The sequence below is a fragment of the Eurosta solidaginis genome, chromosome 1 (genome assembly GCF_040869045.1).
Source record: "Eurosta solidaginis isolate ZX-2024a chromosome 1, ASM4086904v1, whole genome shotgun sequence".
Classification (NCBI taxonomy): domain Eukaryota; kingdom Metazoa; phylum Arthropoda; class Insecta; order Diptera; family Tephritidae; genus Eurosta; species Eurosta solidaginis.
In genome coordinates, this window is record NC_090319.1 from 68,755,958 (window position 1) to 68,783,165 (window position 27,208).

The 27,208-nt window shown below is 36.6% G+C and overlaps 1 protein-coding gene across 8 annotated transcripts in view; it reads right to left on the reverse strand.

The window, feature by feature from the left end:
- The window catches only part of GATAe (endoderm-specific GATA factor), a 96,108-nt gene that overhangs the window by 10,523 nt on the left and 58,377 nt on the right, over positions 1 to 27,208 (reverse strand). For all 8 annotated transcript variants that reach the window (XM_067757971.1, XM_067757961.1, XM_067757963.1 and 5 more), the window contains one exon: positions 1,631 to 2,100. In XM_067757971.1, coding sequence (XP_067614072.1) covers positions 1,631 to 2,100 — 470 coding nt within the window. The remainder of the gene's footprint in view (positions 1 to 1,630; positions 2,101 to 27,208) is intronic.

A 27,208-nucleotide genomic window follows, 5' to 3' on the forward strand; every position in this document is an offset into this window, starting at 1 on the left:
TTAGATCTACCCAATCCACTCCTTGTCCTTTTTTCATTGTAGTCTGGCCATGTAGTTTTCCACTTTAGCTGAGCGAAGTGAGAAGTAAACAATCAAGAAACAACAGCGAAGTCTTAAGAGGAACAATGTTGTCACACCGAATGCCGACACGAAGACAACACGATGGTGCTAATCGGCAAGGAAGGCTAGGCTACGTTGGGTGGTAGCTGGCCTGGTAGGGGAAGCTCAATTGGACTGCATGAAGTTCCGTTGTGATACCCCATAAAATAACAGTGACTTAAGCTATAGCTAGTAAGAGAGTTTTTGCGTAGCAACGATATCGTGAGTCGTGAGTCACGACCGAAATATTTTAGCCTGGTCCTGGCAAGAGATGGGCAATGAAGCACCTCATCATCCTCCATACAGACACAGCAGGATGGAGTTTCCAGTATATGCATGGTTTCGCTTTAGACAGTGTCCGGTCAAAACGCCAATGACCATTGATAGATGAGTCTTAGTTAACCCAATTATTTCGGCAAACTTCTTGCTGCCTTGCAAGAGGTGGTGTCGGCCGAACGCTAGCTGAGCTGACTCGAGGCTCATATATGCAGGAGCAGACCAGAGGTCGCTAGCGTAATCCCGAAATACGTACAGCTATCATCACCCCTTCCAGTTGTACCGATGCGAGCTAAGAGCGACAGTAGGTCGGATATAACTATGGCCCGGGACGCAGGTAATCTTAATCATAAAATAGTTCGATGTAACCGCAAGATCGGACATCCCTAAGCCACTCTCGATCACGCTATAGATGAACTCAAAGCTTTCATAACCGCTTGGCTGTCCGAGTTGATGTTAAATTCTTTAACCGTAGTGCCACTGGCTGGCATTTCATCCACAGCATTCTTAATGCGGCAACCTCCGCTTCGAAGACGCTTCAGTGTTCGGCCAACTTAAACCTGCGACTAACATTCACGTACTTACTTATTTGACGCTAAACGCTTTAAACGGTTAAGGCCGTCCAACAAGTCGCGCAAGTCGCTTTTTCGCTATGTTAACTGCCTGATATTTAGCTCCTGACAAAATTCCCTCTCACCAACCTTTCCGTCCAACTTTCACTCAGCCGTGAATAAGTTAACTGGTGCTCTGCCCCAGTTGAGTCCCATTCCACATTCCTCTCTCGGGAGAATGACTGGGGTGAAGGTTGCACACGGTGTAGTTATCGGCACAAAATAGCCCGTCCTGGCAGGGATAAGGTCATAGCTGGTGAGAAGGCTAGACCGCCCGTACTCAGAAAGAACATAGCCTATATCGCGAAACCGGACCAGCGACCAGACCGCGGCCGCCTTTCCCGCAACATCTACTGGATGTATGTTCAGCATGACCGTCAATGCCAAAGTAGGCGTTTTTCTGATACCAACCAGCGCCGTCCGTTGTACTGACATTAATATTTTGGTGGTGCCCGCCATGGAAGCCCAATAAAGATTTTTATTCAATCTCAATTGGAAATTAATAAAAATAAGTAAATACTTATAAAGCGCGGCATCCCTAAGAGTAGAATTAAGCCGAGTAATGGTTTACGCACTTTTGCTAATACTTGAATCTTTTGCACCTTCACCAACTAAAAAAATATATTAACAAAATTTTTACTCACAATGTGCCAGCTGTGGTCAAGATGCGGCGATGTTGGGTGCTACGCGGTAATGGTATGCTATAGTCCTCACTGGATTGTTGTTGCGAAGTGCCGGTAATTGAACCAACCGAAGTAGCCACACTTGTTGGAGGATGTTGTTGCTTTTGTTGCTGTTGTTGTTGTTGCTGTTGCTGTTGATGTTCTTGTTGTTGGTTAGACGTTAGTGCTTCCGTTTGACTAGAAAGTGTTTGTTGTTGTTGTGTTTGATGTAAATCCTGTGCAACTTGCTGTTGTTCCTCAGCGGCCGAAGATGCACTAGATTGTTGCTGTTGTTGTATTGGCGCAGACGAAGCTGATGATACTTTTGACTCAACACTATTCTTTTCCGTTTTAATATTCGCTAACAAATGTTGCTGTTGTTGTTGCGCTTGTTGTTGTTTAACTAGCTGTTGTTGATGCAATTGTTGTTGCGCCTGCGCCTGCGCTTCCATCTGCAACAAAGTTCAAAATCACAATGAATTGATGAACGATCATTTTAACAAGTACTGAAGAACTGTCACATATTTTTTATTTAGTGGGTGTGTTGTTGTTGCTGTTGCTCAATTTCGTTCGTCATTCATATATTTGTTCATTTTGTTGTTTGTACAGTACTTTTGTCTTTTCATACCTTTCATGAAAATGAAATGGTATATTAAGTTTGTCACGGTTCTTAAAATTGTAAGTCATCAAAGGAAAATAGATAGACCCACCAATAACTTGAGTAAATATTGAGATATTTTCACCAAATTTGGTACACGGGCTTATCTGGACCCAGAATAGATTGGTATTGAAAATGAGCGAAATCGGGGCAGAGCTCACAGAGTATATTAACTTTGATTGGATAACGGTTGGTTGTACAGGTATATATCAAAATCATCAGCATCGAAAAAAAATTTTATTGCACCATGTCCGTCCGTCCGTCCGTCTGTCCGTTAACACGATAACTTGAGTAAATTTTGAGGTATCTTAATGGAATTTGGTATGTAGATTTCTGGCCACTCATCTCAGATCGCTATTTAAAATGAACGATATCGGACTATAACCACGCTCACTTTTTCGATATCGAAAATTTCGAAAAACCGAAAAAGTGCGATAATTCATTACCAAAGACGGATAACGCGATGAAACTTGGTAGGTGAGTTGAACTTATGACGTAGAATAGAAAATTAGTAAAATTTTGGACAACGGGCGTGGCACCGCCCACTTTTAAAAGAAGGTAATTTAAAAGTTTTGCAAGCTGTAATTTGGCAGTCGTTGAAGATATCATGATGAAATTTGGCAGAAACGTTAGTCCTATTACTATATGTATGATTGATAAAAATTAGAAAAATCGGAGAACAACCACGCCCACTTTAAAAAAAAAAAATTTTTTAAGTCAAATTTTAACAAAAAAAATTATATCTTTACAGTATATAAGTAAATTATGTCAAAATTCAACTCCAGTAATGATATGATGCAACAAAATACAAAAATAGAAGAAAATTTCAAAATGGGCGTGGCTCCGCCTTTTTTCATTTAATTTGTCTAGGATACTTTTAATGCCATAAGTCGAACAAAAATTTACCGATCCTTGTGAAATTTGGTAGGGGCTTAGATTCTAGGACGATAACTTATTTCTGTGAAAAAAGGCGAAATCGGTTGAATCCACTCCTAGTTTTTATACACAGTCGACCGTCTGTCCTTCCGCTCGGTCGTTAACACGATAACTTTTAAAATACTCATTAACACCTTTCATTTGATACCCATATCGTACAAACAAATTCTAGAGTCAGCCCTGATCCACCTTTATGGCGATATCACTAAATGGCGTCCACCTATAGAACTATGGCCCACTCCCTCTTAAAATACTCTTTAATACCTTCCATTTGATGCACATGTCATACAAACCCATTCCAGGGTTACCCTAGGTTCATTTTCCTACATGGTGATTTTCCCTTATTTTGTATCTATAGCTCTCAGCTGAGAATGTAATGTTCGGTTGCACCCTAACTTAGCCTTCCTTATTTGTTATATATATATCATTTTGGAAAACACAAAAAAACTTGATTATCTAGTAAATAATACACCTAAAATGTTGAAATTTGACGTGCGGACTGATATGGAGACTCTTGATAAAAAATTGGGAAACATTTTTCAAAATGGGCGTGGCACCGCCCACTTGTGATAAAATCAATTTTACAAATCTTATTAATCATAAATTAAAAATCGTTAAACCTATCGTAACAAAATTCGGCATAGAGGTTGCCCTTAGTTTAAGGAATGCTTTGAAGAAAAACTAACGAAATCGGTTAAGGACCATGCCCACTTTTATATAAAAGATTTTTAAAAGGGTCGTGGACGAATAAAATAAGCTATATCTTTGCAAAAAAGAGCTTTATATAAATGGTATTTAAATTTCCAAGTGGATTTATAACAATAAATAGGAAAAACTTCAAATTAAAAAAAGAATGGGCGTGGACCCGCAATTTTCAATGTTTCGGGAGCCATAACTCGAAGAAAAATTAGTTCAGAATAGCACCATATATATATGTATTATTGCGCAGCCTTGTAACACTATTAAGCACACAAAACAAACAACAACAGCATTTCAAGTGTACAGCTGGGTATATAATGTTCGGTATCACCCGAACTTAGACTTCCTTACTTGTTCATTTTATTTTTAGGTTAAAAATCGCTTTGGTATGTACATCTGTTCACTATATATTTCATATCTTATACACCCGATTATTTGGAGATTCCGAATGGGATAAGATTATTCCCCCCATTCAAGAAAGGTATGAAGTCTTCAGCACAGTCGAAGACAATCCCGTCCTTACTTGTTAAATTTTTTGCTGTCACTGACTGCAAAGTTTACTTTAGTACATTCGAAAGTGTGACCTAAGTTCCGGTCATAAAACAGTTAACTTGTAATATAAACAAATAAGCGGAAGGTAAGAAGAAGTAGAAAAAAAAAAACATATTAGCAAGTGCTAAATACCTTGAATGCTTAACTGGGTTGCCGAGGGTTCAAATATTGACGCACAAATGTGTTTCCGTTCAACTAGCGCGTAAAGCTGTGTTAGTGCGGTGTGTTTACGTTGGACTACAGTATTTGGGTTTCCCAAGTTCATTGTTAAACTTGCTGAAATGAGTGCCTACTTAGTCATAATTTTTTAAATTTAGTTTTAGATTATTTAAGCAGTAGGTTTGGAACATGCTTAGAAAAAGTTGAAGTATGATATTTTGCAAAAATAAAACAAGTAAGGACGGGACTGTCTTCGGCTGTGCCGAAGACTTCATACCTTTCATGAATGGGGCTGCACAATAATCTTATCCCGTTCGTAATCTCCAAATAATCGGATGTATAAGATAAAAAATATGTATATATATACATACTTAAACGATTTTTAAGATAAATATAAAATAAAAAATAGCAAAAAACCCCCTTATCTGAACGATCGGTTGTATTGGATATATATTATATATAGATCCGATCGAAATGATTTTTTCATGAAATCTTCTATGATACATTAGAAAAAATATCACCAAGCTTAACGTTTTTATATTGGACATTAAGGGAGAAATTGCCAAAAATCTTTCTATCTGAACGATCGGTTGTATGTGATATATACTATATATAGCTCCACTCAAACTGATTTTATCAGAAAATCTTCTATGATATATTAGAATATATATCACCGAATTTCACGTTTATACTTTCTAAATTGCGGCAGGAATGACCAAAATCGTCTTATCTGAACGATCGGTTGAATGGGAGATATATGTTATAGTGGTCCGATACTACCGGATCCGACAAATGTCTAATATGATACAAAAATACATCCTTGTGCCAAATTTCATTGAGATACCTCAAAATTTGAGGGACTAGTTTGCGTTCAAACAGACAGACGGACGGACGGACAGATGGACATGGCTATATCAACTCATTTCGTCGCCCTAATCAAATCGGTATACTTAATGGTGAGTCTATCTTCTATATTTCTCAACGTTACAAACATCGGACCAAAGTTAATATACCATTTCATGTTCATGAAAGGTATACAAATTCGAGATTATTGATTGTTGTCCAATTCCTAGTCTAAAGGCTAGACCCACCGTGCGGAGATAATAAACATGAATATATCTAACAGGGAAAATAAAGAAAAAGGGAAGCTAATAACGTTCCTATTATGAAGTACATTCATAATAATGGTGGTGATCTGGACGTGGCGACCGCTGTGGTGTGGTGGTTGCGTGCTCCGCCTACCACACCGAAGATCCTTGGTTCACGCCCCGGGCAAAGCAACATTAAAAGTTTACAAACAAGTTTTTTCAATTAAAAATGGGTTTTCTAAGCGAGGTCGCCCCTCGGTAATGATTGGGAAAACATTCCCAGTGTATTTCTGCCATTAAAAGCTTCACAGTGAAAGCTCATCTGCCTTGCAGATGCCCTTCGGTGTCGGCGTAAAGCATGTAGATCGCGTCATGCAAATTAGTAGGAAAATTTAAAAGGAGTACAACGCAAATTGAAAGAGAAGCTCGGCTTAAAATCTCTTCGGAGGTTATCGCGCATTGGTTTTATTTATTTATCTATTTTAGATCTAGATGTCGATCCAAAAAACCAACAATGTCTCATCAACTGATGATAATTTTTGGTTGTTGTACTTCCCAGTTAATAGGAGCCGATCCTTATTGCTTCTGTTTAAGTTGGGCTATTAGGTGCTTCATTCAAACAATTTGTTTCGGCCCATGAAACTGTTGTTATCTTTACGTCGCATTTAGCAACTTCTTGAAACCCTGCGTGTTCTAGGGATAGACATTCGCACAGGTAGTGCGTGACTGCTTGATTGCTGCCCAACTCAACGCAGCTCCTGTAAGTGCTGTTAAAAGGATTTCCATTCTCTCAGCATGCATGCTAAGCGACCAGTGCCCGTACCAGTGGCAGTGATCATTAAGACTGTTTTCTTAACCTATTTAGCAGGTCATCTGTCGTAAGATGGTCAAGTTGGCTTGTTTATAAGTGTCCGGATAGTAATAGCTGGATACCGCTATCTCCTGGAAATTACTATGTATACTACTTTTGATTGATGTTAGTGGATGGTGCATCGCAACTGCTTCCTCAGCATCCAGTAGTGCCCCTGGCTTTGCAAGTTCTCCGCCTCCTTGTCGCCCTCAATGTTCCTCTGACCAGAAGCCAAAATAAGAGCTACTTCGGCGCTTGAAGCGAGCACCTGCAGTTGCTGAGAGCCTGAGACAAATTGATGGAGTTAAGCGCAATTAGCGCTGCTTTGCTCCCTGAGTGAATGCATAGCACGCGCCATGTCACCGAGTTCCCCGACGGTAGCGTTAGGCCCCCTCTATACCCAGAATTTTTATATCTAATAAAAAGCCGTCAGAATATATTATTTTTCGTGCAAGGATCTATCTATGTTACCTACTAAATCATGGAGGGCAGTTTCTTCAGACCTGCTCCTCATATATGCTTAGTGATCCAAGAAAGCTTGAGTCCGTTTAGAAGCGACCTGTTTGGATGTACAAAAGACTTTTCAGAACCTTTAGCATAAAGAGTGAATTTGTTGTTGTTGTTGTAGCAGTGGGTTACACTGAAAAGGAGGGAAGTCGTATAGGTATGCAGCTTTTAGCGCATTCATGTGTTCTTCTGCCTGCTTTGAGTAAGAATATAAATTTAGCCCTTCTCCAACTGTGAGTAATATATGCTAGAGTGATGCTAGTTCTGAAGTGATGAGGTCTGAGCATTATATGAAATTCTTAATGACCTGGGAGGCAAAAACAAGGTTTTGTTAGGATGGGTTCCCGGACATCAGGGACATGAAGGTAGTGAACATGCAGATTACTTAGCAAAGCAGGGTGCTACAGCAGCATTCTATGGTCCAGAGCCCTTTTGTGGACTCACAAAAGCACACACTAGGGAAACCACAAGTAACTGGGAAACAAAATAATTAAGACGTCACTAGATTGGCTGCCCAGGGCAAAAGAAAGGCCAAACTGTTGGTAATTCCGATATATAATCAGGGAGGACCTGCGAACTTTCACTGTGTACTAAATGGGACACTGTGGTCCACGATATCACCTAAGTAAATTAAATCTATCCGATACTCAAATTTTTCGTTTTCGTGAGCTGGAGGATGAAACGCCGGGTCACATTCTCTGCGAATGCGTCGCTCTGGCGAGGCAGAGACTCTCTGGTGTGAATCTTAATCCCTATGTGATATGGAGTAAAAAGCCTGAAGAGGTAATAAGCCTCCACATACAAAATTAGGCTGAAAGGACATGCACAATAGATCTACACAAAGGTCGTAATGCTTCCAGGCCTATCAATAATAATTATATGATCTCAGCAAAAATAGCATTTTACAGTTTACTAAAAAAATGATTTATCACTTATCACAATCGATTACCAAGCACAAAAAAGGCCTCTCTAAACGAACAAAACCCTACATTTTTGGGTTTAGCCACTTTTGTTAAATTAAATAAATTAACTAGAAGACCCGGCAGATGTTGTCCTGCCATAAATTTGGCCAATCTGCATACATTTTAATAAGCTTTTTCCGTCTGACTCTGCCCTCCCCCCGTCTTCACTTTTTCCTAATCCTTTTATTCACTCCTCCCTCCGTCTTTTTCGTTTCATCTATTTCCATCTTCGTCTCATTCTAACTCTTTCTCAATTTCGTTCTCTTTCTCTCTTTTCTCTTTTCTCTTCACTTGATATCCACATTCTATAAACACATTCTAGGGGTACCCGGGTCGACTTTTTGGCCAATATCTCGAGACCCTAGTCACCCAGGGGTATGAAAATTTCCCTCTACTAAAGCACTCATCAACAGCTTTCATTTGATATCCATATCCTATAAACACACTCTAGGGGTACCCGCGTCCACGTTTTGGCCTATATCTCGAGACCCTAGTCACCCAGGGGTATGAAAATTACCCTCTACTAAAGCACTCATCAACAGCTTTCATTTGATATCCATATTCTATGAACACACTCTAGGGATACCCGGGTCCACGTTTTGGCCTATATCTCGAGACCCTAGTCACCCAGTCACCTATCCTATATTTCAAGTTATCATTCATTAGCCCTCTATATCAGAAAAATTGTTTGGGCCTCTTTCTTTAAAACGGCTGGAAACAAATTTATTGAGATGCTCTCTAAGCTTAAGGGGTACGTTGGAATTATGGGGGGGCTGCGACCCCATTTTATCGAGGTAGTAGGAGAATGTTTAACCAGAAACCTTTCAGACAAGTGTTTAAATTTTGATTAAATTATTCAATTTAGTTATAGCTTTGACTCCCCAAATCTTACCGATAGCTTCCCTACAGCAGTACATGGCCACAGAGATCTTTCTAGCCCTATTCTCCATATTGGCCCTACTGAACACTTTCCTGTCCTAAATACTTACCCCTATTAAAAAGTAACAACGGTATACTTCCAATCAAGAAGAAAGGACCAGTTCTGTTTTTCCAGCCACTCTACATTATGTAGCTCACCTTTTCACACAGGGTGTCCAGAAATTTACCACTGGCAATGATTTTCAGGCCATCCGTATACTCGCCAGCCTCGACCTTCTAACTCCACCAGAATGGAATGGAATGTCGTATATTGCTAGACATTTTAATTAAACTAAATTCTCGTTCAACTCATACTTAATCATAGGTCAGGAAATGGCTGGTTCGTGCGTAAGGTTCCCACATAGATTGAATGTGTCCATACTAGATATTATCAGAAGTTTGTTTGACGACTAAACTAAAAAAACTCTCTCCTATAAGACTAATAGGACCCCACGAACGTTGCTACGAGATCTCAAGACTGCGTCTGTCCTAACATCTGTAAGCTCAGGGCAGACGCGTCATATAGTTAGGGACTGAGCATTCAATCGGGATATACCTCCTTCGATATTTGTGCTTATGAATTCTACTTTCTTGCCACAATGTTAATATTTGAAGCGCCTTCTTAATAGGTATTTATTTCGACGCTCTTCCGCGTATTTTAACCTTTTATTTCGTAACTGTGAAATCGTTAACTTTGATTTCCGATCGACATCGATGACTCGACCACCAAAACAATGTCTAAAATAAATGAAATATTTGGCATGTTGTTGTTTATGTGGGTTGGTGTCAATGTTTTTCTTACCAATACTCCGTTCGACATTGATGATGTTGTTCTTGTTTCATGTTATGCCAACAAAAACAATGAGTACACTCATTGGGAGTTGAGCGCACTTTTCAAAGTACAACTTTTGCAAGTATCTATATACATATGTATGTGGATGTGCATTAGGGTTATTCTCTTTTTTAAGTATAGTGAGACATTGTATACAGGGTGCTTTGCCACAATCATATAAAGTTGGTTATACTCAGTGATTAAATTAATTATAAATTATACCTAAAAGTTGGTCCATCTCTATCAACATATTTCTTCAGGTTACGTTGTTTATTAATAAAATAATTTAAAAAAAATTTAATTTAAACGGTTTTATTGAAAACAATACCTACGTTAAACAATAATAATATTTAAAGCTATAAAATAATTAGATCGGTCCTAGGTACTAGTCATCACACTCCTCATCAATCTAGGATGTTGACCAGAAAATTAAATAAAAGCGTTGGACGCGTGAAATTTCTAAAACCGTGAGGCGTAGCATAACCTGATTAAGGTTCAATTGGTCTTACTTATGACTATCAATAGAAATTTGACGCGTCCAACGCTTTTATTAATTAAGCGGTTTTATTTAGCTTGAGTTGAGAGGCTGGCTCGTTGGCTGGTTGGCACGATTTTTGTAATTGAAATTTAAGTAACTTCTCGATAAGCTACAAGCTTGAAGCTTGGAATATAGTTCAGAACCCGATGATAATAATCGGAAAAAAATCGCCGCTAGGTGGCGCAAGGATCGAGATATTCACAAAAATCGTATTTGTGGCCCGATTTGGAACACATAATACATACAAGAATAGGAAGCGACCTATGAACAAATCGCCGTTAAGCGGCGCAAAGATCGAGATATTCAAAAAAATCGTATTTTTGGTCCGATTTGGTCCATATTTGAAACACATAATACATACATGAATAGAAAGCGACCTATGATGTCCGATTTGGCTCATATTTGGACCAAATGTTACATAGAGTCCGGTAGAAGTGACATCAAATTATTTTGGAGTTGGAGGAGGGACAAGCATACGTGGCGCAGAGTCGAGTAAAGTTTTGGAAGGATTATGTATTGAGGACTTAGATTGTAATAAATTGTCAGGAAAGAGTCCTTGTATTATTTTAGTATTATTATTACTTCATGTAAGTATTATTTTCAATAAAACCGTTTAACTTAAAAAAATTTGTTTAGTTATTTTATTTTCAAGTTTTTAGTCTTTATTTAATTGCCTATTATTCTCATTCTATTTGGTTCACTTAGTGACTCATTATTACAAGGAATCTTTCCTGACAGTTTTTTTCAATATAAGTCCTCAATACATAATCCTTCCGAAGACTTTACTCGACTCAGCGCCACGTATGCTTGTCCCTCCTGTTGTTGTTGTTGTTGTAGCGATAAGGTTGCTCCCCGAAGGCTTTGGGGAGTGTTATCGATGTAATGGTCCTTTGCCGGATACAGATCCGGTACGCTCCGGTACCACAGCACCATTAGGTGCTAGCCCGACCATCTCGGGAACGATTTATGTGGCCACATTAAACCTTCAGGCCATCCCCTCCCTCCCCACCCCCAAGTTCCATGAGGAGCTTGGAGTCGCCAGAGCCTCGTCTGTTAGTCAAACAGGATTCGCCGCGGATAGGTGAGGTTGACAATTGGCTTTCGAGAAGCTATATATTGCGCTGGCAATCTGAAGGGGTGCGCTACACAGCCCCATGAATCTGGTATTTTAGTCGCCTCTTACGACAGGCATACCTACCGCGGGAATAATCTGACCCCCTAACCCGCTGGGGTGCTAGTCCCTCCTCGAACCCCAAAGTATTTTGATGTCACTTTTACCGGACTGTATGTAATATTTGTTCCAAATATGAGCCAAATCGGACCACAAATACGATTTTTCAACATTTCAATCCTTGCGCCACCTAGCGAAGATTTTTTTTTCATGGGGATCCATGCGCCACATATCGGAGTTTTTTTTTATTATTGCATTGCCATCGGGTTTAAGCTAAATACACGTTGGCGCATAGTCATAGTCAAAGTAAAATAGGTTTTAAATTTAGTTCCAGCTTTTTTGACAGATTTAAATTTAGTTGCAACTTTTTTGACAGATATCACATAGAAAATTATGTCAAAAAGCTGCAAAAAGCAGAACATGCAAGAAATATACCTCGCTTAACAGCTGTGTAAATGGAACGGCTGAAAGACGAGGTGAAGTTTTAAGTTTTTTTTACCAATCCGCTTATTTGATTCGGAAAATTCAAAAATTCTCAAATAATAGTTGCACCCTAATGTACAAGCAATCGCATGCACATGTGGAACATTGGAATTCGAGCTTTAAATTCTTAACGATTTCCTTTACTTGCTCTAAAAAATGAAAAGTGAAAAATGTCGTTGACAAAAAAATATATCAATACCAATAACGTTGCAACAATCATCATCAGTTGCTCAACAATGATGACAATTGCCATTTCTTATAGATGTTGGTACTACAGACAATATGACAACAACAAGCAAACATGATTTTTATTGTAGGTGACAAATTGAATTTTTTTACAGCCAGCTCATACTTTTGGTAGTTTGCCGCTGAGTTTGCCAATAATGGTTTCGACCTGGCTTACATACATACAAGCATTTTCACATATACCAATGTAATGTACACGCATTTATTCATATTCAAAATCTTTCATTAGGAAACGTCAAAGCTCGATGGGGAATTTTTGTTCTGTGAAACGTTGAAGTGAAAAAACAATTGGAATACATTTTTGTTTTAATTGTTTGTTATTTAATTACTTTACAAAACAAAGTAATGCTGAAATATTATTAAAATATTCCCTGAATTATTCCAAATGACTACTAAAACGTCTACGAATTATCCCGAAATTATATCCACACAGTCCTCAAATGATCTTAAAATGCGAAAATAGTTCCTCACAGGTGGTCCTGAATTAATCCTTACTGTGACGAGCTTTCACATCCGATTTTCTTTTTGAAGACGAGTTGGTAGTGCTTGGGAAGCACTATTCCGATAAATTACAAAATCGAAGAAATGGGGCTTTTTTTAAATGCAATTCCCCCCAAAGTGCATCACCCGTTGTTGTTGTTGTGTTAACAGAGCTTTGCCTCAAGGAGTTACACTGAAATGACAGCCCTTGGTCGGGAAAAAAAATTGCGAGTCGCTTCGATACATAGAACCGGCTGCCGTGGGAAATGCATCATCAATACCCGAACACTGAAAGAAATGGTGCTAGTAAAATCAACAAATCGGTTCTGTTGTTCTTGACTTAACGGAGATTCTGTGAAATTGATCGAATTATGGTCAATTCGACCGAGTTCTTTGTCAAGCGAACAAATTAGTTTATAGTCATTCCATCAGAAGAGAAATTGTCGTTCTTAAGTTAACAAAATTCTGTAAAATTGACAGATTCTGAAATTTCAGAAATTTACCTAAGCGGGGCCGCCCCTCGGCACTTTTCGGCAAGCACTCCGAGTGTATTTCTGCCATGAAAAGATCTCAGTGAAAACTCTCCTGCCTTGCAAATGCCGCAACATAGGTACTTTCGTTCAAAGCTGTCGCAACAACTTTTTTTGTTCATATGACTACTAAAACGGTCAATTACGAATCAACAAGTTGTGCGTAACATCTTGTAGCGATGGATAAAAATTGACAGACATTTCGGTTGAATTGACCCGTATTTCGGTTGATTTTACCAGTCATTTTCTTTCAGTGAACGAAAAGTGTTTCTATTAATACATACATATATCTCCAGTCTTTCTCTGGCTTTATGAATTAATTGTCAATCTGATCTATCTCTATGGGGTAATGGTATGGTGGGACGGAATTAAAATGTCTATACTATATGTCAGTACATTGTCCTGCGCTGGTTGGTATCAGCGGTGGTCTTAGAACCACATCTACCTTGGCATTAAATGCAAAGCTTAACCAAAAGTATATTTGACGACCAATCTGAAAAACTTTATTAAAAACCAGGATCTATGTTATAAAGTATCTCGGTCCTCTTGGCAAATACTAGAAGCATTCTAGGACCTATGCCAATTGCTGTTTCTAGATGTGACAGCTGTATCACCCCCAATAGCTGGAGTCTTAGCGTGGCAAGTGCGGGGCACGAGCGCAATACGTGTGATCTGGCAATCATCGACGCCTTTCGTGCTTGACTTCCCACCTTTTGCCAAAATTAGGCGAAAGTATTTCGGTGCTTTTTCTCCTTGAGTTGAAAATCGTAATGAAAAAAATTTGGTAGAAATCTTTTGGATTTTTGTGAGCCAAAATTTTTGTATACAATTGCATAGGCTCTATATGTTTTCCTATTCAACCTTTCTACAGATCGACTTTCGTTATACATACATCCGATGCAACAGTCGGAACCGAAAACGGAATCGGAAGCCTCAATCAATCGTAAGTTTCGAAGCGCTGTACTATCCCTATCTTATTGCTGGTAGTTCAAATATGTATTTGCCTATTAGATACATTCGTTATAGCGTTTCACACAGAAACTTAATCGAATCACAATTTTATTTAATGAAATAATTAAGTTTCCCTTTTCATACAGGGCCTTTTGCTTCATTTAGTGAACATTTGTCAGCGGCCCCAAAAAATATGTAGTTTTTACAAAAAATAGTTAAAATGGAAAGCAGCTGTTTCGTTCTCAACTATAAATACATTCAAAATAAAATGCTTGCGCAACTACCCATAGATGTTACACCTAACCAAATATGTACCTATTTTCGAAAAAGCCATATTATTATCTTTTGCAGCAAAAATAAAATTTTATATTTTTTCTTGTTTTTCTATTTTTCGTAAATTATTGAAAATAATTTATTTTTGATTATCATTTGTTACATTGACAATAAAAATCGAAGCACCAAGCAAAGCCGACTAAATTTTTCACTCGATTATGCATTCAATAAACACTGAAAGAAATGGTGCTTGTAAAATCAACAAATCGGTTCTGTTGTTCTTGACTTAACGGAGATTCGGTGAAATTTATCGAATTATGGTTAATTCAACCGAGTTCTCTGTCAAGCGAACAAATTAGCTCAGGCATTTAAATAGAAGAGAAATTGTCCCTATTAAGTTAACCAAATTCTGTAAAAATGACAAATTCGTAATCAATCTAACTGATTTTTCTGTTAACACAACTGATCTCACTGGTCATTTCAACAGGGAACAACAGTCAATGCATGAGCAAATTTCAAAGCGAATTTTACGCTCATTGCGCTCTCTACTTTGTACTTAAGACGATAGTGCCATTTGTTAAAAAAAAACACCAAAATAATAATACTACCAAATCACAAAAACACACAAATTGGTAAAATACAAAAAAATAGTTTTTCAGTTATCAATACAAAACAAAAAAATCCTTTTTTGAATTTACTGTGCATAACACTGCAAAAAATTATGCGATACCGGGACACCTATTTATCGGGTACAATTTTGCAACTTCTCCTTCAAGCGAAATGCAAAATTGCGCCCTCTTGTTGCAAACGTTTTGTTTGAACGAAGAGGATTTTTCCAAAGTTAGTAACATTTTGTTTGAGTTTTTACGAATTTTCAATCACGCGAACGAATCTAATAAGATAATAAAAACATTCTTCTTTAATGGCGAAGTTTCCGACAGCATAAAAGTTTAAGTTGTTTTGGAATTGTTTCAAAATAAAGTGTTACGAGAATTGAACTTGCCGAATTACATGTAAAGTTACTCCAGTGGTGAATAACCTTCCCGCGATTTGATTCTTTACTTTTCTATAACTTACAAGTTCTCTATTTAAAATGGTATGTCGTACATTTATACTTCAAGTTTTGTTCGAAACAATCAAGTGTGGCAACTCTACATGCGAGAGAAGAAATTGAGAATGAGCTGCAACTGAAAGAATTGAGAATCAGTTTTGTTACTACTATTTTCATTTCTATTTGCGAAGTCCAAAACTATAAATTAAATAAATTATAAAAAATAAAATTTGGTGAAAGTGCTTTTAATAAAAGTGTATAATGTTTAATGTGCGCCAGCATATTTGATGTAAGCCCAATTGAAGTTCGGTTAGTAAGTACATATGTACATATGTACTTATTTGTCCGATTTTTGTTTTAAATTCAAAGAAAATGGAAACATTTTATATCAAATATGCGTACACAAATATAACTATAATTATAATATAACAATATAGTGAACATCTTTGAAGAAAAATTTGAAATAAAGTTCTTGAAACCAATGTGGTTCGCCAGAGCATGTACTAACGCGTGTGTGAATATGTATGTAGCAAACATGCGTATTTATGTATTCACATATTTACGTATATATATGGCAAGCGTCGGCGAATTGGAAATACAGATGTGTTAGTGAGAGCGCGATAATCGCGTACATCACGTGATGCATCTGTTGGCTTAGTTCATTCGCTTATTAGCAAGCAACATGACAAGATCATTTGTTATTATATTTTTAATGCGCACAATGGAAAGCAAAAGGTTTATACAATTAAATAGATTGTATTTGCGCAAAAGGGTTGGTCAACATTAAATATTTTTCGCTTGTGCGCACTGAAAAAATTAACAAACGATCTTTGCTTATTGCTTGCTAATAACATTGCGAGCGACGCATACAATCGATGTTGCTGCGCCAAATGCTCAGTGACTACTAAACTAAAGAGAATAAGAATACATGTGATCTGAGTGTGCACAATTGTGCCACTAAATGCCGATGCCTGATATATGGTAACATACTTTCGTTCAAAGCAGTCGATGGTAATTCGGAACAAGTTTTGTTTATTTGAATTCAGATTTAAGTTATTATTATTTTAATTAATATTATTAAATATAGCAATAAAATCATTAGAAATGAAATGTACTTATGTGTAATTTATACAAAAAACTACGTAAGTTTAAATATATGTATATTTATCCGGCTTTTATTTTTTCCACAGTTATTAATGTCATACGAACAGAAAACTCTGTTGATGTAAAAGTTTACGCTATTAATCTAGAAAAAGACGGAAATATCTGTTATGTCAATAGATTTCACTGGTAGTGCCATTTCGACAATAAACTCTGTTAATTTAACAGTTTGCACTGGTAATTTCAAAAGAACAGAAACCCCTTTCATATTAACAGTTTTCATTGGTATTCCTAGAGCGACAGTAATAATTGTTAATTTAACAAAACTATGGTGAAAGTATAATGAAACATCTTTTTTTGTTTATTTGACTACAAAAACGGTCAATTACGAATCAACGATTTGTGCGCAGTTCATTCAACATCTTGTTGCGATGGATAAAAATTTACAGAAATTTCGGTTGAATTGACCCGTATTTCGGTTGATTTTACCAGTCTTTTTCTTTCAGTGAAGCAATAATTAGATAATTAAGAATTTGTATTTTGTATGGAAGATCGAATTCAGTTAGCGCTTTAATGTAGAAAACTTGACTAATATTTCATTAAGTGTCTGTGTGAAATTCGTATTAAAATGATTATCATAAATAAGAACGTGCACATTAGCAAGACTTATCGATTGATTTTTAAATAAAGTTTTTATCTAAAAACATATACCTACATATAAGCATTAGTAGTAAAAATGTATGCAAAGTACATAAAGATATTTGTATTTTTTTTTTCAGAAATTTTAAGTCGCGTGCCAAACATTATTTTTTGCACCTGTTGCCAGAATAACAGTATTACACAAAGATTATTAGGTATGTATGTTGCATATGGCACAAATCTATATCTAAATAATGATAAGATACCGATCACTTCTAAACTATCAGTTCAATGGTAATACAAAGGAAATACCAAGTAATAAAATTGTCTGCTGCAGAACTAAGTAGAACTACAAACCAAGTAAAGAACTAGTTCGGTGCGAACTAGATATACACCAATACGTAAAATAAATTATTAAATTTCCATTAAAATTTTTATTTTTTTTTTATTTTATTTTTTTTTTACAAATATCAAACTCGCTTTTTATACTTAGCTGAGCAGAGCTCACAGAGTATATTAACTTTGTTCGCATAACGGTAATCCGTAACGGCATAAATTAATCGAGATAGATATACTTAGACTTCTATATATCAAAATGATCTTGGCGAAAAAAGAAATTTATTTAGCCATGTCCGTCCGTCCGTCCGTAAACACGATAGCTTGAGTAAATTTTGAGGTATCTTGATGAAATTTGGTATATAGGTTCCTGGGCACTCATCTCAGATCGCTATTTAAAAGGAACGAAATCGTACTATAACCACGCACACTTTTTCGATATCGAAAATTTCGAAAAACACAAAAAGTGCGATAATCCATTGCCAAAGACGGATAGAGCGATGAAACTTGGTAGGTAGGTTGACCTTATGATTTAGAATAGAAAATTAGTAAAATTTTGGACAAGGGGCGTGGCACCTCCCACTTTTGAAAGAAGGTTATTTGAAAGTTTTGCAAGCCGTAATTTGACATTCGTTGAAGATGTCATGATGATATTTGGCAAGAGCGTTACTCTTATTCCTATATGTGTGCTAAATAAAAATTTGCAAAATAGGACGACGAACACGACCACTTTAAAAAAAAAAAATTTTTAAGTCAAATTATAACAAAAAATTTAATATCTTTACAGTATATAAGTAAATTATGGCAACATTCAACTCCAGTAATGATATGGTGCAACAAAATACAAAAATAAAAGAAAATTTCAAAATGGGCGTGGCTCCGCTCTTTTTCATTTAATTTGTCTAGAATACTTTTAATGCCATTAGTCGAACAAAAATTAACCAATCCTTGTGAAATTTGGTAGAGGCATAGATTCTATGACAATAACTGTTTTCTGTGAAAATGGGCGAAATCGGTTGAAGCCCCGCGCAGTTTTTATACACAGTCGACCGTCTGTCCTTCCGCTCGGCCGTTAACTCGATAACTTGAGCAAAAATGGATATATCTTTACTAAACTTAGTTCACGTACTTATCTGAACTCACTTTATCTTGGTGTAAAAAATGGCCGAAATCCGACTATGACCACGCCCACTTTTTCGATATCGAAAATTACGAAAAATGAAAAAAAAATGCCATAATTCTATACCAAATAGGAAAAAAGGGATGAAACATGGTAATTGAATTGGTTTATTGACGCAAAATATAACTTTAGAAAAAACTTTGCAAAATGAGTGTGACACCTTCCATATTAAGTAGAATAAAATGAAAAAGTTCTGCAGGGCGATATCAAAAGCCCTTTGAATCTTGGCAGGAATACTATTCATGGTATTACATATATAAATAAATTAGCGGTACCCGACAGATGATGTTCTGGGTCACCCTGGTCCACATTTTGGCCGATATCTCGAAAACGCCTTCACATATACAACTAAGGGCCACTCCCTTTTAAAATACTCATTAACGCCTTTCATTTGATTCCCATATCATACAAGCACTTTCTAGAGTCACCCCTGGTCCACCTTGATGGCGATATCTCGAAATGGCGTCCACCTATAGAACTATGGCCCACTCTCTTTTAAAATACTCTTTAATACCTTCCATTTGACACTCATGTCATACAAACACATTCCAGGGTTACCCTAGGTTAATTTTCCTACATGGTGATTTTCCCTTATTTTATCTCCAAAGCTTGCAGCTGAGTATGTAATGTTCGGCTGCACCCGAACTTAGCCTTCCTTGCTTGTTTCATTTCATTTGATGATGAAATAACCTCAGAAGCTCGCCGGTTGTGAAGGGAATTACATAACTTGACAGTTTTCAGGAATTCTCTATTAATATGTCAAACAATCAGCGAGAAATGGCTTTGTAATTACGTAAGTAAGTTTTTCGCGTTTTCTGAACATTGAGATTTTTTGAGTTTATAGCTGTTTTGATCTGGGTGTGCGATATGTGAGGATATAGGAGCTACAAACTTATCTGCATAATGATAGAGATAAAAGTTAGCAAAATAGGTCTATAAAGGTTTATAAATAACTTTGGTGGTATCAGTTGAACGTATGAGATATTACTATCTATCGTATTAATTTATTATATATAGTAACCCACGCAAAATCTTTATTAATGAAGTTTGTATGTATATGTGTATAAAGCAAATAATTTTGGTTCTGGTGTTTGCCGTCGGCAAATCGAAATGTGTGTTTCTTTGGGATCAACTAGCTACATTTACAAAATGAACCATGAACATTTTCATAAGTGACAGCAAATTTTATTTTACTTGAGCTTTTTAAATAGAAATAAATAAAGATATACTGCTTAAATGTAAAAAAACTTTTGTATTATAATATTTTTATAGAGAAAAGTATTTCGCTTTAACCATTTGTTTGTACGCTAGTGGAAACAACAGGCGGAGCTTGTTCTGCCCTAACTTTGGTCTATCTGCATAACTTTTAAGAAGTTTTTATCTCGTACACTCAACTCAGTTCAACTCTAATTCCCCTTTTCTTTATCATTTTATTCACTTTTTTTCCGCTCCATCTATCCATATCTTCCTACTTTCGTCTAACTCTTTCCCTTTTTCATCCTCTTTCTCCTTCCCTCTTTTCTCTTCTTTTAGTTCTTCTTTTTCTTCTCCATCCCTTATTCCCAATCCCAGTCCCAGTCTCAGTCCGAGTCCCGTTATCTATTCCAGTTCCAGTCCCGTTCCCAATTCCAGTTCCAGGTTCAGTTCTAGTTCTAGTTCCAGTCCCAGTCGGTCCCTGGTCCATTTCCTGGAAATAAAAGTTTCGTATATAATAATCTAGGCAAATGGCTACCCATAAAGCAAATTTCAGGCAAATCGAACCATGAATATAATTTGTTTGAATAGATTGGTCCCTGGCTCACGTCCTGGAAAGAATTTTTCTTTCCGTAAGAACCATCCTCGTACTTCATGGAATATTCTAAAAAAAGAACTAGCGAAGCGGTCCAACCGTTCTCAAGGATTGCGCTTAGCAACACATTCAGCGACTCATTTTTATATTAAAGATTTTTCCGAAAAGCTGGCAGTTAAGGGGATTGTAATTTCGGGACTATATTCGGCATCATTTCGGGACGATTTATGCACAATGACTAGATCTTTTCAGGAGATTTTTTCGGGCGCTTTATTTCGTTGCTATTCTGGATCATTTCGGGACATGTTTGGTATTGATTTAGAACTATTGCGAACTTATAGAGTCTTTTCCGGGCTATTTCGGGATGATTTTTAGGAATACTGCCCGTTATTTTTGAAATTGTTTTCTGAATTCGTATCATTTTGAGATCAATTCGGAACTATATTTACTTATATGGATAATTTCTGGTTCTTTTCTGAACCATGACGCAATAAACTTAGTAGTACAACAACAAAAATTTGACAGCCTTCTTAATTCGGTCATACCTTTTAAAGTAGCAGGAAGGGAAAATTTTTGGCACTATTTTGGAACTATTTCAGTACTTAAAAAAAAAAAGAAGAAAATAGTCAAACTCTCACACATTCGAAACGGGAAAATAACAGAAAAGAGATGAGAAACAGAGGCAATAAGAAGAAGATGTAGAGGAAACTGGAGGGAAGTGCGAAATGAGAGTAAAAGTAAGAATAATGGTAACGGTTTGAGAGAAATTAGTAAAAAGAGGTTCACAGCAAGAGTAAGAATAATATACGGATAAGATTAAAAGTAATGTGATAGTTAGACTTGCATAAGACCAAGAGCAGGAAGAGTAGCGGGAAAACGGGAAGATTTACGGAAATATGAAAGGAATAGGGACGTTTAATGGGCTGATTAAGGTTAACTAGAAAATGCGGAGTGGAGAGGAAATAACAGAGGATTAAAAGGGTTAGCCAGAGGAGAGGCAGGTGGATAGATAGAAAAAGTCAGAACCATATCTGTCGGGTTTGATCATACATCGAATTCATGTTTGTTTAAACGTTTCCAGTGTTAGCCAGGACTTTTTAAAATAAAGCTTTTGAGAGGGCACATATTTCTTTTTTGAAATCAATAAATTTTTATAAGCTCTCATTTTTTGGAGCATCGTTGCCGCAAAACCTCTGCCGCTTTACATTTTTAAGCCAACCACCATTTTCTGCTTAATGAGCCTACCTATTAACGCTTCATTTACATAGCATAGATAAATGTTGGGTATCGGGACCGTGTACCGCCGATCTCTAGCTTTCGTATTACAAGCCTCGCAGATACTCTTTCGCAATTTATTGACATTGTTCTAGGTCATCAATCATCTCGACGTCAAAAGTCTGTTTCCATATTCCTTAGCTGTGGACAATGGGAAACTCTAAAGATCCAGCTGTTGTTGTTATAGTGATAAGATCCAGCTATTCAGTTGCGTTGACTAGAACATTTCCATTTCCACTCAGAAAAAGGAAATTAACCGTTACTGTATATTTCACAAAGGTATCAATGTAGTAATTCTTTATGATACTTAAAATGTCAATGCTGCAGATATGTCAAGAAGCAACACTTCGAGTTATGATGGCGAGTATTGTCAAATGCGACTCCATGTTGTATAAATGACTCCATCTCTCTGGTTTTAGTGTGTCATGCTCCGGACTATTTCATACATTTATTGCAAGATTATTTGACTTTTTCGGATCTGTTTTCAGGATCGTATCGGTGCTATATCGCAATAATTTAATGCTTTATTTTCTTCGCGTGAAAGAAGTCGGAGGAGGGTGAAGGCTGGCTCTATATCTTCTATTCTATAAATCTTATAAAATAAAGTCGCTAAATGCCATGTATGCACATAACTTCACACAGAATACTCCGATTTTAAAACAATTTTTTTGCATTTGAAAGCTTAGCTACATGAGATGGTACAGTTAATATAATTTGAAGATATATATTATAGGGGCGTGGCAAATTGCCAAAATGTAGTAAAAAATCATAAAATTTTTTTTTATGCAGCTATAACTCATAAACGGATTGATGGATTTAAAAAATTCAACTATTCAGTAAAGCTTTGAAATATTTACCTTCGATCTGCATCAAAAAAAAATCTTGATTCCTTTCTTATATCAGCCAAATTGTTTAAGCAAAAGTAACATTTTTACCAAAAAATGTTTTTGTGTGGTTGTTCGCTGTGACTGTGCGCGCTAATTGCTTTGTAGTGAGGCATGATGCGACACATACATACATACGTACATATATAGCATTCGCTGCGTTATTTAAATTCGGGCGTAAGTTTATAGGTATGTATGGATGTACATCAATACATAGTATAAAACAAAGTCGCATTTTCTGTCCCTATGTACCTTTTAATGCTTAAACCTTTAAAAATATGCAACGGATTTTGATACGCTTTTTTTTAATAGATAAAGAGTGATTGAAGAAGAGGGAACGGATTAACATATATCGCTGAAAATTGGTGGAGAGGTAGCTTAGAACCAAGAGACAGACATAGGATAATTTTTATGCCGTTCCAGCTAGGGTCTTGAGATCAAAACGTGGACCTGAGTAATCCTGGGATATGTTTGTACAATATGGATACAAATGAAAGCTGTTGATGAGTGCTTTAGTAGAGGGTAATTTTCATACCCCTGGGTGACTAGGATTTCGGCCAAAACGTGGGCCCGTGTACCCCTAGACGGTGTTTATACAATATGGATAACAAATGAAAGCTGTTGATGAGTTCTTTAGTACAGGGTTGTTTTCGTACATATTGGTGAATAGGGTCTCGAGATATAGGCCAAAACGTGGACCCGGGTATCCCTAGAATGTGGTTACACAATATGGATAACAAATGAAAGCTGTTGATGAGTGCTTTAGTAGAGAGTAATTTTCGTATCAGCGGGTAACTAGGGTCTCCAGATATAGGCCAAAACATGGACCCGGATTCCCCTAGAATTTGTGTATTATGGATATGAATTGAAAGCTGTTGCTGAGAGCTTTAAAGTAATTTTCATTGTGATATTCGGTTTGGTCGCATCAACCTGCCAAACCTGATAAATATGCATGCGAAGCCGAAATAAAGACATGAATTAATAATACCCACATACCTATTTACATACGTCCTATACTATTTGCCTGAAATTTTCTATATAAATTTGCCTATATTAGTATTTACGAAGCTTTTTTCCGGGAAGTAGACCAGAGACGGACTGGGACTGGGATTAGGACTAGGACTGGGAGTGAGAGTGAGACTGAGACTCGGAGTGGGGCTGGGATTGAGACTCGAAATGGGACTGGAACAAAATACATACCACCCTCTGGGACTGTCAATAAGATATGAAGAAAAATGAGAAAAACTTAAGAGAAGAGAAAAGAGAGAAGGAGACTGAGAAAGAGATAGAATGAAACGAAGATGGAGATAGATGAAGCGAAAAATACGGAGGGAGGAGTGAATACAAAGATTAGGAAGAAGTGTAGAGGGGCGAGGGCAGAGTTAGACGGAAAAAGCTTATTAAAATGTATGCAGATAGACCAATTTTGGGCAGAGCAACGTCTGTCGGGTCTGGTAGTAAATATATATAGGAAACAATATTTCACTTCGTACTCTACCGATGTATGCTTTTAGAATTCTTGAAAAACTTCGGGGCCTAGATATTGAGATTTAGTAACTTTCAGGAGAAAGCTGATATAGTTCCAATTTAGAAAGTAAAAGTACGTTTGTTAAAAAGTATACACTATCGTAAAGATGGAAAATATTATATTTTTGAATATTTGTATAATGTTTTCGTTCTAAAATCCAGCACCACCGGACTCAATTCAAGCTTTTCATGTTCTCACTTTTTTGTTCTTGAACTGACAAGCATTTCTTGAAAAGAGAACGGCTGGTCTTAAAATATGAACTAATGTTCTATTAATGAGAACAATGTTCTTCAATTAAGAACAATGTTCTTAAATTACGTTCAAGAAAAAGAAACGGTACAATTCGTGTGCACTACAATGTTAAATACAACATTTGGCACAAGCTGCCAAGAAGTTGTAGTGGCCCAGCGGCTATGATGTAGCGGTTGCGATCGGGTGCCGCGAGTTCGATCACCGTCAAACTCTGAAGTTTTTTTAAACAATTTTTTTATATTCTATTTATTTAACTCTTATTTTTCGTTGAGTTCCATTCACATATGCACAGGCGATTCTCAATCTTGTTATGCAATGTTATAAATATATATTCAGATTGCATCATCGAATAAGAAGAATTTTTCAAAAAGAGAAATATATGAAAAAATTTATATTATGCATTTTTTCAACTCCTTTGGAATTTTAGTAATAATTTTTTTGTTATTATAATAATAAAGGGCTACTACTTGAAAAAATTACCTTCGCCACTTCCTCCAAAGATCAAAAACCTTTCTTGAATTGATACCGAAAAATGTTAAATCGACCACAAATCGTTTTCGAAGCGTGGGAACGAAAAATCTTAAATCAAGCCCAAGTAGTGCTTGAAATGAGCACAGAAGGTTCACACATCAATACCAAAGTGGTCATAAAATACGAACGGTGTGCTTGGAAAAACTGTTCTTATAACAAGCCCATCGGTCACGAATTAAGGAAAAACGTACTTAACAGACTTTTGTCAACGAATGTTCTTAATTTGAACTTGTATCGCTCGTTTTAGAACGATTTTTTATCTGAGTGTAGTGACTGTACCCCGCAAACCATTTTTCCTTCCATGTAAAGCTTCGCATTAGTCACCAACTGCCAGGCGCCATCCAACTACAATGGCTCTCACTGAGGCGGTCTAATAAAAAACAGACAAAAGAAATATTAAGTAAAAAATGTAACACTTTTTTCTTTCGTTTCCTCCGTTAAACAGCGGTGCGACACATTAAAAAAGTGGAAAGATCAATATCTTTATGAGCAATTAAACTGTGCCGCTGGCGTCAAAATTCCTTTCCACATCAGATTCACAAAATAAACCTATTGAGGATGTTGCCTAAAAGACAAAAGTGAACCAAAAAACCTACCAACAAGCACATAATTACATTTTAAAATAAAAACAACATAGCACTCAACAAATTTTTATTTCGTTATTTCACATTTTAATTTCAGGTAAATATCACATAAATTGTTCAATTTCATTGAGCGCCGACGCAATTCATTCATAAATCGACCGACGCCAAAGTGAAAGAAAGGATGCACAATGTACACACAAACACCCACACACATGCAGCATTTACTTGGTGGAATGGGAATATTATGTCAACGTTATCACCTTGAAACGGTGAGAAGTGAAAAAGGATAACATGCGATCGTATCGCAGGATAATAGACCAAATGTAACGCTCAGCGATGTCGATGAGATGAGTGCAAAGGTCTAAGGACGAAGTTATCTGCAGCGATGTTTGTGTATGTATGTGCTTTTGTACATGAATTAGTTTTGTAATGAATGAATTTAACTTGTGTCGTTTGTATGTGACATTTATAGGCAGGAAGTGCTGCACCCGAACAAATTCAACCAATCGCATTCAAGCAATTAAACAGTTGACCGTAGTTTTGATCTCCATCACATGAATTAGATACGCGTGCGCTTAAAGTCATAGAGTAGCTAAGAAAGGATAAGGATATTCAATTTTACTCAAGGATATTCTAGTATGTGTGTGTTCATGTTTGTCTACAATGAAGTTATTAAGTATAGAGTTTTGATAAGGCAATGACATTGGCGCCCGCTACATTAATGTAACTGTCAGGCACTTTGTTATTGCGCAATACAGGGTGCAAGCGTAAACTTAAGCACAACTCGTGTGTATATTTTTATTACCTATAATATGTTACATTTTTTAGTTTACTTTAGCGCTATTAGAGGTAATAAAAATTATATTAAATGACTTCAAACCAAGTTTGTTTTGAGTTTGTGCACATTTGGTTGTTGATATTTTTAGTACATAGACAATTGCTTATGTAGTGTTATGCAGACATAACCAGTGACGTTTGTGTATTTGAAATGCACTCATTTAGTATATTAAAATTTTATGGAAAATTTATAGTCGAACGTTCCGGTTTGTTTTATTAAATAAATAAAATCATTTAATTACTTAGTATACTCTTAATTTCAAGTATTAATGAGCATTAATTTTCAGAATATTTTTTATTGCTTTTAATTCTTTTTGGTTTATTTTGGTTTGCATATGTTAGTGTTTACTGGAAAGCCTGTACTAGCTCTATTCTCCATTTGTAGAACACAACGAGAGTATTACGCTGGAAGAAATGGTACTAGTAAAATCAACACATCGGTTCTGTTCTTGTTGACTTAACGGAGATTCGGTGAAATTGATCGAATTACGGTTAATTCGACCGAGTCAAACGAACAAATAAGTTTAGTCATTTCAACAGAAGAGAAATTGTAGCTCTTAAGTTAACAGAATTCCGTAAAATTGACGGATTCCTAATCAATCTAACTGATTTTTCTGTTAACACAACTGATCCCACTGGTCATTTCTACAGCGATCAACAGTCAATACATGAGCAAATTTCAAAGAGAATTTTACGCTCACTGCGCTCTCTACTTTGTACTTATGACGATGGTGCCACTT